We start from the raw sequence: 15501 nt of genomic DNA on the forward strand, positions 1-15501 counted from the left end.
CTCTGATTGTGGAACACTCTCCCCTATACCCAAGAAATTCTTTTCCATGTCTATCAATATTTAATAATAATTGCACCAGTACTTAGCTGATCAGTTTTTGAAAAACTTCTTCCTGGGATAATTCCTCAAATTTAGATATAAATTAAGTCCGATGGAATAAATAATTGAAGATAAGTGACGCCATAGCAATATAACATTCCAAGGATGCTTTGCTTTTATGACAGTGTCATTTTAAAATGACGGCTACTTGTTATCATTTAGTACCTCAACAACATTTTTGTCACGTAACAAAATCGGTTTTACTTAAAATTTCAGTATTTTCAAGTTGTGTAACATTGTTCAGATTTCTGCACCGTACGTGCTCGTTGTAAAAAGATTAAAATCACTCTTGTCCTGAACGTTAGACACTTGTCAAAACAATTGTTTATGTAACCAGTATTTTTCTTTCTAAGGCCCCCTTTTTGTGAAAATAATGTTTTTTAGCCCGGTAAGCCATTGAAGCGGGTTGAAAGCTTCAAATATTCTTTAATATTATATGCAAGCTAAATATTTATCTATAATATATCATCATGCCTTTTAGGTTATCCGAAGGGGTTTCATTACAGCAGCTGCTGTAGTAGTTGAAGCCAAATATTCCCAACAAAACGAGAATGAAAATACAACTAAATGCAGGTAGAACTTCATTTAATACCTGTATGTATTTAACATAATCACCTTAATGGCTTAACTTTAATTTTTAAGGCCAAGTGAGTTGCCTCTATATACACCTGACCCCCAAGTAGCTACGCAAAATGGGGAGGGTGTACGAAAAGCAGAACCAGTACCAAATTTCATTGAGAATTCGGTCCGGCAGATCCGTGAAACTGTGTCAAAATACACTGATGAGTTTTATGCTTATGAAAGAGTTGCCAAACAAAGTCTGACTGAGAGCAAACAGAATGTTGAATGTGAGTATTTTTATATCTTGCTAAAGGGGTAAGGGATCTTGCTGTTATTTTTAACTGACACTTTCTTCACGTTATAATAATAATAATAATAAAATGTTATGTTATATTCAATAATAATTTTATGTTCAGAAAATGTTACAATAATGACTATTGGCTTACAAAGGCAAAGATTAGGCACAAGCTACTCTTAAACTCTCAACCTTCATTAAAAAAAAATAATAATTAATTAATTAAATAAATAGTAATTGCAACTATACTTTTACATTATAGTTCAACATAAGTACAACAACCAACTTCCATAAACTAGCAGTCCCCCAATAAAAAAGATACCTCATCCCATTCATTCTTCCTGAAATAAATTTATTTTAAATGTATACATACTGTCATTATAAAAGAACAATATTGTTTGTAACAGAAGGGGTATTCAACTGCTTGAATGGTGCGGCATAGTGAGAGTATTATGTCTAACCATGTACTCGATTTCTAGTTAAAAGTTTTTCAAACAGATATTTGGGGCTTTGGGTATTATATAAACGGTATAGAAATGTGGACAATACAAACTTAAATAAATACAATATTTTGAGCCATTTTAAATTAAAAATGCCTTGAGAGACATGATCAAACCTTCTTAAATTAAAAATAAATTGCCGACAGGTGTTTTGAACATGTTATAATTGGTACTGTGTCGGTTGATCTAAACAGGGAAAATAAACTATGAAACAATATTGGATAATGGATTAAACAAAAGCTTCAGTAAGTTTTTTTCTAGTATTATAATTTAAAATTAATTTCTTTGCATAAAGCATATGCAATCTCAAATAACACCTTTTTAGCAGAATACTGATATGTTCTCTGAACTGCAAAGAGCCATCCAAAGTTAATCCAAGTACCTTCATATTATCAGAAAAAGGAATTGATGTGTTATTCAATTGAATTTTAACGGATGAAACAATATTTTTATGAGCATTTTTATTTGAAAATAATTAATGACTAAGTTATGCTCCTTTGAGTAGATTGAAATTGAATTAAGTTCCGCATTTAAATTATGTTCTACTAAATTATTGTTGGGATCGAAGTAGTTGAGAACCTGTGTATCGTCGGTTTACTGGTGAATTTCTGATAAATTTAAAACCTTTGGCAGGTCTGACATGTAAACAAAACTGTTTTATTATTATAAACTATTTAGACTGTTTTTTACACATAATCTTAACTATTTTATTTTGATATATTTTAAGGGCTCTTATATAGGGTGTCCAAGATAAGGATCCTAAGCATGGGGATCTCGGTACCTGTTGGACATACAGCTTCGGTTAAATTAGGAAAAAGTTGTGCACTTTGAAGCGTATTTACATGCCGTTGAGAAACTTCAAAAATTTCCATGGCCTGCTGAGATATTTGGAAAAAACGAAAATTTGCCAATATCAATTTTATTTTTTCCTGGCTTTATTTTAAAAGATATCAAAAAACTATTGACACTTTCTCATTGACACTTTTGATGTAGTACGTGATGGCGCTTTTAAATTTTATGTCCGACGTTTCGTTTTCGAGAAACCATCATCAACTTTATTTTTTTATATGGCGCGAAAAGAAAGTACACCCTGTATCTGATTCCATTTTTTATTACAAATTCAATGATGTATCACATGTCACATTTTTTTTGTTAGTTGAAAGGAAAAATGCAAATTTTCTATTTTTTTAGCATATTTTTTAACTAAGCTTTGGAAACAAATGCTTTGACGTATGTAAATACCTGTTACCGAGTCTGTCACATTTTTCTTAATATCTATTTAGAGAGTGATGAAGCTAAATGAAGCATTGATTTGCATTGTACATTGTACTACTTATAAATAAAAAAATGTAACCAGTAATAGACAAGTGTTTTATGATTTTTCTAACGATATGCAACAAATAATGAATACGTTTTAAAAATAACGAAAAAAGCAAATAAATTAATGCATTTTATAAATTTAATTTAAAACAGGTGTTCAAACAGGTTTCCGTTATTTTCTAGACATAAGTATGATCTTCTTACAGTAGCAGTTAAAACATCACGCAATATCTATGGCGTAATACTTTGAAAAGCGGCCGTCACACATTCTCGTAACTCCTGCTCAGTTCCAAAAGAATGTTGATAGACTCGGTTTTTAATAAATCCCCAAAGGAAGAAGTCCAAAGGGGTTAAGTCCGGGGATCGCGCTGGCCAAGACACTTCACTGGAGGTTCCAATCCACTTTTCAGGAAAACGCTGCGAAAGGTACTGTCGAACTTGCCCAGAATTATGTGCAGGAGCCCCGTCTTGTTGAAACCAACAGCTATTGACTTGTGCCAGAGGTAAATCATCTAAGCAGTCTTCTAAATCATTTTGCAATAAATTAAGATATCGTTCTGCTGTTAATGAATAATGGTAAATAAATAAACCTAGTATTTTGGTTCCTAAAATTCCACACCACATATTAAACCCAAAACGTTGTTGATGTCTAGATATTTTCTTAACACGCGGATTTTGTTGGACCCAGTAATGACTATTGCGGCGGTTAAAGATACCATTATTAGTGACCATACTTTCGTCGGACCATATTATTTTTGATGGAAAATTAAAATCCTCTTCACAGGCACGTGTATACCACTCACCAAAATGCCGACGTCGTTCGAAATCCCCAGGTTTAAGTCCTTGGCAAATTCTAAATGTATAGGGGTGATATCTGTTTTTACGTAAAATAAACTGAGCTGTAGATTTGGCCACTCCTACATTTTTTTCAATTTGCCTGGTTGATATCTCGAGGTTTTCAATAACTGCTTGTAAAACATTATTTTGAGTTTTTTCAAGAGATTCCTTTTTTCGAGATAAAACAGGCTTTTTAAACGAACCATATTCTTTTAAATTTCGAGCCAACTCTAAGAAAATGGATTTACATGGTTGCTTTCTATCTGGAAATTTATTAAGATACATTGCTGCTGTATTTACAGTATTTTTGTAGCACAAAATGTAGCACGACAGCATGTCAAACTTCTCTTCATGACTATAATGACCACCAGGCATATTTGAAGATAATAACACAATTTTAGCAATAATAACGACAACAGTAAATAATAATAACAATAATTACTCAACAAACAACACCTCGACAATCACGGTAACAACAACGGCAATTAATATTTAATAAAAAATATGTGACAGGGTAAAAGGTATTTACGTCAAAGTGTCAAAGCATTTGTTTCCAAAGCCTACCTAATAATATGTTTAAAAAAAAAGAAAAATTGTATTTTTCCTTTTAACTAACAAAAAAAATGTGACATGTGATACATCGTTGAATTTTTAATAAAAAATGGAATCAGATACAGGGTGTACTTTCTTTTCGCGCCATATAAAAAATAAAGTTGATGGTGGTTTCTCGGAAACGAAACGTCGGATATAAAATTTATTTTAAAGCGCCATCACATACTACTTCAAAAGTGTCAATGAGAAAGTGTCAATAGTTTTTTTGATATCTTTTAAAATAAAGCCAGGAAAAAATAAAATCGATATTGGCAAATTTCCGTTTTTTCCAAATATCTCAGCAGGCCATGGAAATTTTTGAAGTTTCTCAACGGCATGTAAATACGCTTCAAAGTGCACAACTTTTTCCTAATTTAACCGAAGCTGTATCTCCAACAGGTACCGAGATCCCCATGCTTAGGATTCTTATCTTGGACACCCTGTATAACATTCCGAAAAAATTATTAAAATTTGCACTTTTATTCTTTGGAAGACTGAAGTAGATCTGACAAATGAATCAACCTTGGTCTAAATTGATTGGCCGGCAGTAGGGAATTTTAGTGTTTGTTTTGCATATATGATTTTAAATTATATTATAGAGTTTTGAGTGTCTTTTAACATCCATTTTCCATCTTACAACTCCCATATAATCAGTACCTTCTGTATTTTAGGACATTATCTCTGCTTTATTATTTAGTAAATAGAATCTCAGCTTGCATAATAAATCTTTGAACTTGACTATTTTAACTTACAATAAATAAATTTAAACCAGCAGACAAGAAAATAATTTTCTTCTAGTTATGAAACATATTTTTTGTGACTAGCTGAAATTGCTAGCATTTGTTAAACTCTTGTAAGCTGTGAAATGTTTTTATGTAAATAAATAAATAAATAAGTTCTAATTCAAATTCTTTATTCGAGGTAAATATGTAAACTTGAGACTTGAGTGTTGTTTATTAGAACATTATAAAATTTATAAGTACCTATTAGCTAAGATTGCATGAAATCTGAAATAGATCTTTATAATAATAGTACAAAGCTACAATAAGTGGCTACATGAAAACATATCACTACTTACTTGGTAATGTATGTACATATTATTTTGTTAACATTTGAACTGAGATTGAAGTTATAATACACCTAAAGGCAGTTGAAGGGACTATTAATTGGAACACTTTTACCTTTTACGTCTTGGGTAGTTAATTCTTAATAATTTGGGTGTCTTCTCATTATTGATATAGCTTGATTTTTGATTGCATTAATGTTAGATAAGAAGAACTTAGAATCACCTTGATAGTTTTGCCCTGCTACTATTTCAATTACCTTTACATTGAAATCACCCGCTGATCACCCCTTACATGTCCCCAAACCAGTAGAGGATAACTAAAATAGGAGTGAAGTAAGGAAAAATAAGCTTGTTTTCGATTTATTAGCATAGAGTTTATTTGATAAAGCTATTGCTTAGCTCCCATTTGTGCCTTATCGAATAAAAGCTATATTGTACTTGGTATATTCTCCTAATTTAGCAATTTTTGGTAAATTTTTTATATAAATTAAGAATAAAATTGGTGCAACAACCAAATCCTGTGGGACGTAAATACTGACTTAGATTTCAAGTTAATATGAGACACTACTTGTTATATTTTTGTAATATATGATTTAATTAAAGCTATGGTACTATGAGAAAAGTTATAATAGTGCAGGACACAGTCAGAGTTCTCTTCATGATAATTTTCACAAGCCTCAAGATTGAAATATTATACTCAAATACAGTATATCAATTTGATAAATAAACTACCTGGATAAATAGTAGTTTGCAGGCAATTGTAGAGTGGATATATTCAAAGATCAGTATAGAAAAAAAGATGGAAACTTCCACTTTTTATGCCACTATCCTAGATTCACTGCATTTTTTTAATTATTAAGAGCAACTGTTGCTCTTACAGCTCTATTAACTTGGACTTGGACGAAAATTTGTATGAACTAACCATTTAGGGTATCATGGGTTTGTTATAATATCATATTCATTAGCTAAGCTTATATCATTAGCATCAGGAAGCAATATAAAATTTAAGTGATTCAAGACGGTCTCTTGCAACTTCTTAATTTGTTACTGTTTTTATTTTTATTATGAAATGGTAATATAATATTATTGATAGTTTTTAAGAGTTCGTTAAACTTTCCGGTAAAAGCTATGTTTTGTAGGGCTGGTGGATTATTTAAGGCAAGAAGATAATACACTTCCAAAGGCGGGGGCTATCGGCATCGGAGCTCTCACAGGCCTCATCTTCGGCCTTAGAGGAGGGTTTTTTAAGAGGACCATCTATGCAGCTACTGGAGGCTTAGGCAAGAACTAAAACTTCATAATGTGTCTTTTCTGTTATGAAAAATTAATTTTTGTAGGTATGGCGGCAGTATGCTACCCAAAGGAAGCCTCAGAATATTCTCAAGTAGCTGCAGTAGAAGGAAAAAGGCTTCTAACAATTGGTTATAACTTTGTATATGGTGGTAAGCTGATAAATAATAAACCCTTAACGTCATAATGTTTACAAAACTCGGGGTGTAGCTTGGATATTCGGTTATATGTAGTATTTGATTTTTTCCTTGTCAAAAATTGCCTGTTTGCTGACAGTCTTGATATGCTACAATTTTTATTTAAAAAATGACATTCGACAATATCTTCTATCTATGATGGGATAAATCTACCTACATTTTTTTAATGAGAATTATCATTTTAAAAACTAACAATTAAGCAAATTTACATTAGAAATTAAAATAAAAGTAATTTAAAACGTTGATACACCATTATTTTGGAAGTCTATTACATAGCACCATATACCTATTCGACTTTATTAACGAAATTTAGTGACAATTAGTAAAAACAATTGGCGAAATATAAATTTAGTTTTGACTCAACAGAACTAAACCATTGGAAGAGTTATTGAAAAGTAACAACAAACAACTTATGACCAATGAAATTAATAAATAATTTTTAAATGTGTCATAAGAATTTGGAATATAAGTAACATTTACTGATGATACGCACAATTTATATATTTATCTTGAAACCATAAGAAATCAGACAATAACCAAAATTTTTATGAAAAAACGCCTTAAATTTGGTGGCAAATCATGATTCTCTTAATCGTTTTCTGCTAAATATTAGCGGTTATATATTATTGGCGTAATGTATTTGAGTAACTTGATTAACTGTCTTGTTATAAATGGTATAAATGAGCTGGTAAGTTAGCCACTAATCATGGAAAAACTCTCACATCTCTCTTTTTGCTACTACTCATTCTGAAGACATTCAAGCTACTTTTTCATGAGAAAAAAATCATACCAGTGCGTTTAATTATTTTGAGAAAATTAACCATTTCTGTCAGAATCTTCAATAAAGCCCTCTGGCGGCGAATACTAAAACGGTTAAAGACCAAGAAAGTTTCTTTTTAAAGAACATAATTGTGTTAAAGTCGACCAAGCCATTTCTAAGATACAGGGTGTTTTTGACCGAAACCTTTATAAAATATACCCCACCACCCCAGTGGTGAAATACCCCACCACCACTTTATTTTCAGAGATATGGCAAAAACTGTCGAACAAAAAAGTTTTAGATTGTGCTCTTTTCAATTTTAAGGATCAAGTATGTTTTTTTTTAGGTATAACCAGATAAGTCCTATACTAAATTATTGGGAATATTACTGGGCATCTGAAACCGAGTTTAAACGCATTTCTTTGCGCACATATTGCAATAGAAAAAATTGAGGTATTGTTTTTTTTGTTATTCAAAAAATTTTAAAAATGTGCTGGTCACCGTTTATGGAGATACTTTTTTCAGTAATCGAAAAACTTTTTTATTTAAAGGAATTTTGTCATATAGTCTGCGAAGAAAATGTAGCAGACACATTAAAAAGTTTTTAAAAGAAACTGCAACCATTTATCTCTAATAGATTTTGAGTTATCGATTTTTGAATTCGGAGCTCAAATCGCAAGTGATCGCGCGCCAACTGAAAAGGGATTTATTCCACTCACCGCGGGTTGTAGTCACAGACAATATCTTCTTTTTACTACTGTACTTTATTGTACTGCACTTATTTAACTGCACTTTTTACTACTATAACAGTCTGTTCAGTTTACTGTAGTACGTTTCTGTCTGACGTGCCGGTTAGTGATTTCGATGTAATACGATTTTAGTTAGGATTTGGATTAAATAAAAGGCAGAAAATAGGGTTGACAAGGGAAACAAATTCTAAGAAAATGAAAAAAAAATAGTCGGAGTGGCGTTCTGAGGATAAATCGAAATGAGGGTAGTTCTTATGAACGGTTTGCTCCCATGCACTTGCTGCATGTAAAACTTTTCTCCATAAATAAAAGGCACTCATTACATTAGTTTTTTACTTTCCAAAATTTAGTACATTTCCGATTCCGAATCAGATATTTCATTTTCAAATTTCATTTTATTGCTGCACGATTTGCATTTGCATTCGCAGCAACATTTCAAGCCATGTGTTACACAAACACATCGGGTGGTGCAGCCTCTGTTGGAACAGCAAATTGATAGAGCACTTCGAAGATTTTCCGGTACAGGTTCTTTCGTGGTTAATATAGGAGTCCAATATTTGGGGTACTTGTATAGGTTTTTCTACAGGCAACATGAAATTTAAGTTTAATCCTAAATCCTACCATCCAAAATCTCCTTTTTCATTTCCAATAATTTTTTCCTGCAAGTGTCCTTTCTTTTTTCTGCTGCCTGAAGTATTGTCTCCAGGCCGGTTTTGGTAGGATTTTGAACTACCAAACTATCGCCTTGGTCTACAGATTTGCCACAAAAAATACATTTCACATCCATCTCTTCAATGTTTAGAACCACTCATTCACTATATTATACTAACTAAAACACAACTACTCACTATACACTATATGCGCACATTAATCGTCTTTGATTCTTATTTTTAATATTATTTTCGTAAAACAACGCAAGAAATCATAAAAACAACTAACATGAAAGGGCTGGCGTCTTTGAAAAACTAAAAAAGCACATTTATATTTTTTCGACTCGCCACTAATCTCAACGAAACGGAGTGCGCAAGATTGCCGGGATGCCGCGCCGGTTTATTTGAATACTAGACGCATTTAAAAATATTGTGCATGCCAAGTTTTCAAATTTTTGGGGTATCAACTGTTCAAATAAATAGGTATTTCAACTTAAAAATTTCAATATAATAAATACCTAGTAAAGCGTACTTGCAGTGCGCGCGGTTAGTAGCCGCGGGACAACCTTGAAAGTGTTCCTGCGATTGAAACTCCGAATTGAAAAATCGATAACTCAAGATCTATTAGAGATAAATGGTTGCAGTTTACTTCATTTTTTTCTATTGCAATATGTGCGCAAAGAGATGCGTTTCAAAATTTTAAAAAAAATCATTTTAGTAGGTAGAGCGGTTTTTGAGATAGAGCGAGTTAGTGTCAAAAAGTCGAGTTTCAAAATTACCGCGATTTTTGAGGTTTTTTGAATATGAAAAAAAATTGGGTCACCCTAGCGATGTCGTAAAACTCGATTTCAGATGCCAATAAACATGCCTAATAAGATAGTATAGATTTGATCTGGTTATACCTTCAAAAAAAAATCGATAAATAAGCGCGTCTTTCGACCGCGTTTTTACTGCACTATAGGTTAATATATCGAAATTCACAAAAACTACTTTTTTAGATTTAACATAGCCGTTACTCCTCTAGCAGTCATTTTAGAAACTTAAAAGTATTTTCCAGGTTTTTCTCTTAACCGTTTTAATAATAATATTTTTTACCGCAAGCTTCTGCGATGAGTACGTTCCAATCTGTTTTTGAAGGTGGTAGACAATGGTACAGTGAAAACATCTTGTCGAACTTGCATTGTCTTATTTATTTAATGTAACACGACGTTTCGGTTGGTAAGTATCTCCAACCGTTATCAAGTGTAAACTGGTTTGCCAGTTGGTGGTCAGTTTACACTTGATAACGGTTGGAGATACTTACCAACCGAAACGTCGTGTTACATTAAATAAATAAGACAATGCAAGTTCGACAAGATGTTTTCTCGAGTACGTTCCAAGATACAGTACCTCGCATTCTTAGATGTCCACCCTGTACAATAAAAATTAAAGAAACATATTTTTTTTGAATAATATCACACAACTAATATCATTAATTTCCGTTAAAATTAATACCAAAGTAAAAAAAGACGAGCCGCCATTGGAACTGCCCAGTCTTCCCTCCGTTCCGACGAGCTTCTCCGAAGCGTGGGATAAACTAAAAACGACTGCAACATCGCTTATTTCAGATGACGGGAGCAAAGTGGAAGAAATCAAAAATGTCGAAAAAGTAAGTAAGCCGAAAAATATGGCGTACACTGTCGACGGTCCTTTGAATGTATCCGGTCCTGAATCCGTTCACGTGCACCTTGAAAATTCCCGAGACGGTCCTGGTAATCCTTAAACTCTTGTTTTACAAATTTGAATTCCAATTAACCTCCCTATGTTGGCCATGTTATTTTTTTAATACTAAAACCGTATACTCACGACATATTTCTTTTCAGAGTCTTAAAAAGTGAAATTGATGCTAGTGTGTTTGAAGATTTTTACGATATCTCGAGTTTAAAATATGATGTATATTATTTTATTTAAGTAATTGGAAAATTCTGTCTGTTATGAAATCTTATCAATAAAATGACTTATTTATAACGTGAAGTTTTGAGTTTTTTGTTCAGGATTCGCAAAGGGGAGAATAGTGGGCGTCTTGGGCAAATTTGATTGATAACATTGTTCCTGAATTATCTTTAGAGGTTTTTGAACTAATTACAGAGCAAGCAAATAAAAATCTGCTAGTAAAAAACCTACAAATTACAAAAAAAAATTGTAAATAATTTTGATAAAAAGAATAGAATTTGGGCCATTACCAAAATAAAACCAAATCTTTAATAAAAGAATAATATGTTTATACCTAGTTCATAACATTTATGATTCTGAATTTTCTATGCATTTTGATATTTTTAGATTAGACCGTAATTCTAACGCAGTAAGTCGCGTGCTGGAGGTGTCCTTATAGGGAAAGAAAAAATATAAAGCTAGACTGTTAAAGTTTATAATAATAAATACTTTGCACTAAACTTACAAACCAAAAACGCCATTTCTAGCCTGTACTGTTTATACTTACCTCGTTGCATCTCGTTTATAATTGACGTGACTTAATTTAATTTGTTCTTTTTCTAATGATCACTCCAAGAAAGAAGGGTTGTTGGAAGGACTTTGTTAGTTATTTAATTTTAAAATAAATAAGAGGTACCTCTTGGCTCTTAATTCTTTGTTCTTAGTTACAACTTAACAAAACAGAAAGGAAGTTAAGAAAGATATTAACAGGTTGTATAACGTTGTTTCATTAAACATATCATCAGGAGATGTGTGTGTGTGTGTGTGTTATTTCTAACTGAATCCTTTAGAATTCTATTCTTAACCTCAACATAGACCAATACAATTGATAAGCTGAAACTGTTAAAGAGTTATTTGTTAAGTTTAAAAGTTTAAAATAAATACTCAGAGACTGATTATAGGTGCCTGTTATATTCCTCCCAAAACTGGTATCTCCAGATATAGAAAGGCTTATTGCGAGGAGGTTGAGAGACTGTTGACTTCTATCAGGAGAGATATTTTACTTTTTTATAGGTGATTACAATTTACCTGAAGCCCTTCGACCTCCCTTGCAATTGAGTTGTCAATAGTTTTGGATTTTTGGACTTAAGTCAGGTTAACGTACTAAGAAATGTCCATGGTGTATTTCTAGACTTTTATTTACTAACATTGAAGCACAAGACCTTCAATCTCGAATGCACATTCATCTTTCTTATAATGTATCTATACCTGAAAATAGTAAGAAGAAACTTCAATACAATGTGCAATATTATGATTTTAGAATTGCTAATCTCTGGATTGGGACTACATTAGGTGGAAAGCAAGTTGATTCAGCGTGTCGAATGTTTTTATGACTATATTTATTATGGATTTAAACTTAACATTTCTACTAAAAAAAAACATATAATGTAGTAATTTTACAAGCTGATTCTCTCTAGAATCTGCAAAAAAAGATGCGTGCTGTATAAGGTAACAGGTAGTCCTTATTTCGAGTTTTATTCCTTTAAAACAAAGTGCCAGGTTCATTATCATAATTGTTATAAGAACTATATTAAAAAAAAAAGGAATTAGGACTTCTCTTTTGGAGGCACATGGCGAATATGAAGAGATCAACTTGTAGGTACCTGGAACTATGCAGCTGAATGAAGATACTACCTCAAATGGGCAAGTTGCTGACCTGTTTGACATGTTCTTAAAATCTGTTTACTCTCATGAAGATTTCGCAACTATGAACAATGCTGATATTTCTGCTATCTTGGATTTTTAACCAGTTTTTCAGTGGGATTAATTGATATCTTTTCTGCACTTTTTGTTGCCGATCAAAAATTTCATTTGGGGCTGATCAAATAGCGTCATACTTATTGAAGTAGTGTTATTGTACTTTATCTAAACTTCTGTTCATTCTACGTAATTTATCTTTGAAAACAGGAGGTTTCCCCTCGTTTTTAAATAAAATACCTACATTTACGATATTTTCAGATCAGGCGCAATAGAGATAATGTACAAAACTATAGAGATATAAAAAAACAGTCAACACTTGCAAAAATCCTTGATGAAGTGGTGTCTGCAGTGCATGTGTAAGAATAATAATCACAGAGCAGCATGGTTTTTGCCCTCGCCGCTCTACTACCACTAACCTATAGGAATACTCAAACTACTCGTTTGTAGAATCCGGCTTTCAAGTAGACAATATTTACTGACGATTCGAATACTTCCGATAAAGTGATCATTCTCTATTTCTAAGGAAACTAAATCATTTGGGGATTAAAGTACCTGCTCTGCATTGGATTGAAAGTTTTTTAATTGGTAGATTTCAGTGTGTCAAAATTGATGACTTTTTGTCCAAAGAATTTAGAGAGCCCTCTGTGGTGCTCCAAAGGTCGCACTCAAGACCTGGATCAGATTATGAAAAATGGTCAAACTTAAATTAAAGTCTCCTGAAATTGTGAAACTTTTATATTAGATATATGTTCGCCCTAGTTTAGACTATTGCAGTATAATGTGGTGTTCCAATTATGATACTCTCAAAAGATAGAGAAGGTGCAAAATAAGTTTTTGAAATATTACTCTTGTAAGTACCATTTGGATATTTTTGAGTTGACCTATGACCAGAGATGTATTTTATTGGAAATCTCTTCATCTTCAAGAACAAAACAGCAGGATTTCTTGTTTTTGTACAAATTAATTAATGCTCCTATATACGGACATGGCTTAAAGAAATCATCATTTGATTAAGTGTGGTTCATAGAACTAATTATCGCCTTCATACTCATATGCAAATATGTATATAAAAATTATTTAATTTGAGATATATTATAAAAATAGTGTTAACGTTTACTAACTAATAAATGCCATATTATCCAAACGTTATTACAATCATGTAAGATACAAATAAAAGGTGCACAACTAACCTTATTTATAGTAAAATAAACATACTTCCTTAATCAAGGATATAATTTTGGAATATGAAACAAGATCAAATCAATAGTTACAATTATGATATTTGATGCCATTATGACATCACAAATGAATACTATACACTGAGTTAGTCTCCTACTAGGCAGATTTTGAATGCTAAATCTGACCAGCATATTATCATAACAGATCAGTATTAACAATATAGGATATATGCCGTTTTCTTTGAAATAAAAAAGCCTTAAGATATTTTTGAACCTGAACCTCTCCTATTTTATAAAAATACATCAGACACAATTTTTTTAAAAGAAATGTGTCTGTGTCACATGTTCTTACTAAACAAATCCGTACCTCAGAGCAAAAGTGTATTAAGTCCAAAAAAAAAATTTTTTCTGGTTTTTATAGAAATATTATTTAAATTTCCCGCTCTTTTTGCCCATTCAATCCAATGGTGACTTGGACATAGAACAGCGAAATTAGCATATTGTAAACCGTATTAAGTTCACCCAAGTTCTAGAGCAAAACAGTATTATCTTTATTTTCTAATATTAAGTCCAAGATGATATCATCCAAACATTAAGAGAAAAACAGTATTAAGTCCAAACGTTTGTTTCTATTTGATTTGTTGCGTTTTATCATTCTGCGTTTAGAGTCAACAGGTCAACACGTGTTTTGTTAGTTTTGCGGTAACCTAAAATTATTGATTTTATTGGTCATAAGCATAGATCTATTGGTATTAAATAAGTGTGCGATTTTGTGTTAGTGTTAAGTGCAGGACTACCTACTTGATATTTTAAAAATGGGGGAAAGATCTCGAAAGCTACTTTGGATGGCATTAAACAATCCTAGCAGCCCTGAGCATTACGGTGGTGACACTGTAGAAGTATATGAATGCTCCCAACGTAAGTTCCTTCTCTTTAATTAATCTTTCTTCCTTAATATTTATTGCCAATAATATTGTTGTTTTTTTTTTCTTTTAGATGTCCGAGATGATAATCCAAATCCACATGAAACAATGAACGAGAATGAAACACAGCCACAGCATAAGGAAGACTACTGTAATTATTTAAGCTGTGAAAACAATGAAAACAGAAAGAAAAAAATGAAAGAAAACAATGAGAGAAAAAATAGAGAGAAAACAATGAAACACAGCAATTTTTAGATATATCTTACAACTTTGTACAAATCATGGCAGATAACACAAAAGAAGACAATGTTATTATATCTCCAACATTTGCAAATAGTAATCCTGCCGATAGCCATATAGCAGGTTGCAGTACCGCGAATCAAGGACTTGAAGAAATTTTGCAATTGTCACGTTTCGCAGTCCTCACGTGTATTAGGCGAAGACGAAGAAGATCCATTTGCCGAATCAGGTAGTTCCTTTGTTCCCAGTAGTGTTTCAAACAGTGATAGCGAATCGGTGGCCACAGACGAAAATCAACAAGAAGAAATTATGGAAGAAGATAATGAGCCAAAGAATTTAAAAAAAGGAAAGAAGCGTGTAAGGAATGAATCGTCTTAGCAAAGAAATGTGCGAAAAAAGAAGAGAATGGCTGGCGAAAAGTATAAATCTTCAAAGAGTAAGAAAATCATAAAAGAAAAGAAAGTTAAAGAATCTTGTAGGAATTGCCGTTTAAAATGCAATGAAAAAATTGCGGGTCCTGAAAGAATTCAGATAAATCAAGAATTTTGGAACCAAGAAACAACTATAGATCAA

The 15501-nt window shown here is 32.1% G+C and overlaps 2 protein-coding genes across 5 annotated transcripts in view; both read left to right on the forward strand.

Moving 5' to 3' along the window:
* The window catches only part of LOC126745381 (mitochondrial chaperone BCS1), a 479053-nt gene that overhangs the window by 206579 nt on the left and 256973 nt on the right, over positions 1–15501 (forward strand). The gene's annotated exons all lie outside the window — the stretch shown is intronic.
* Positions 226–10928, forward strand: LOC126745388 (MICOS complex subunit MIC27). Of its 4 annotated transcripts, none has more exons than XM_050453216.1 (7): positions 226–487; positions 581–672; positions 742–947; positions 6409–6549; positions 6607–6711; positions 10415–10666; positions 10778–10928. In XM_050453216.1, the coding sequence occupies exons 1-7, from the start codon at positions 473–475 to the stop codon at positions 10783–10785; spliced, it is 819 nt and encodes a 272-aa protein (XP_050309173.1). In that variant the 5' UTR covers positions 226–472; the 3' UTR covers positions 10786–10928. The 4 variants fall into 4 exon arrangements, with proteins under 4 accessions (XP_050309173.1, XP_050309174.1, XP_050309176.1 ...); XM_050453217.1 differs by having other exon boundaries at positions 10415–10563; XM_050453219.1 differs by having other exon boundaries at positions 227–487; positions 10523–10666.

The sequence above is a fragment of the Anthonomus grandis genome, chromosome 15, assembly GCF_022605725.1.
Source record: "Anthonomus grandis grandis chromosome 15, icAntGran1.3, whole genome shotgun sequence".
NCBI lineage: Eukaryota > Metazoa > Arthropoda > Insecta > Coleoptera > Curculionidae > Anthonomus > Anthonomus grandis.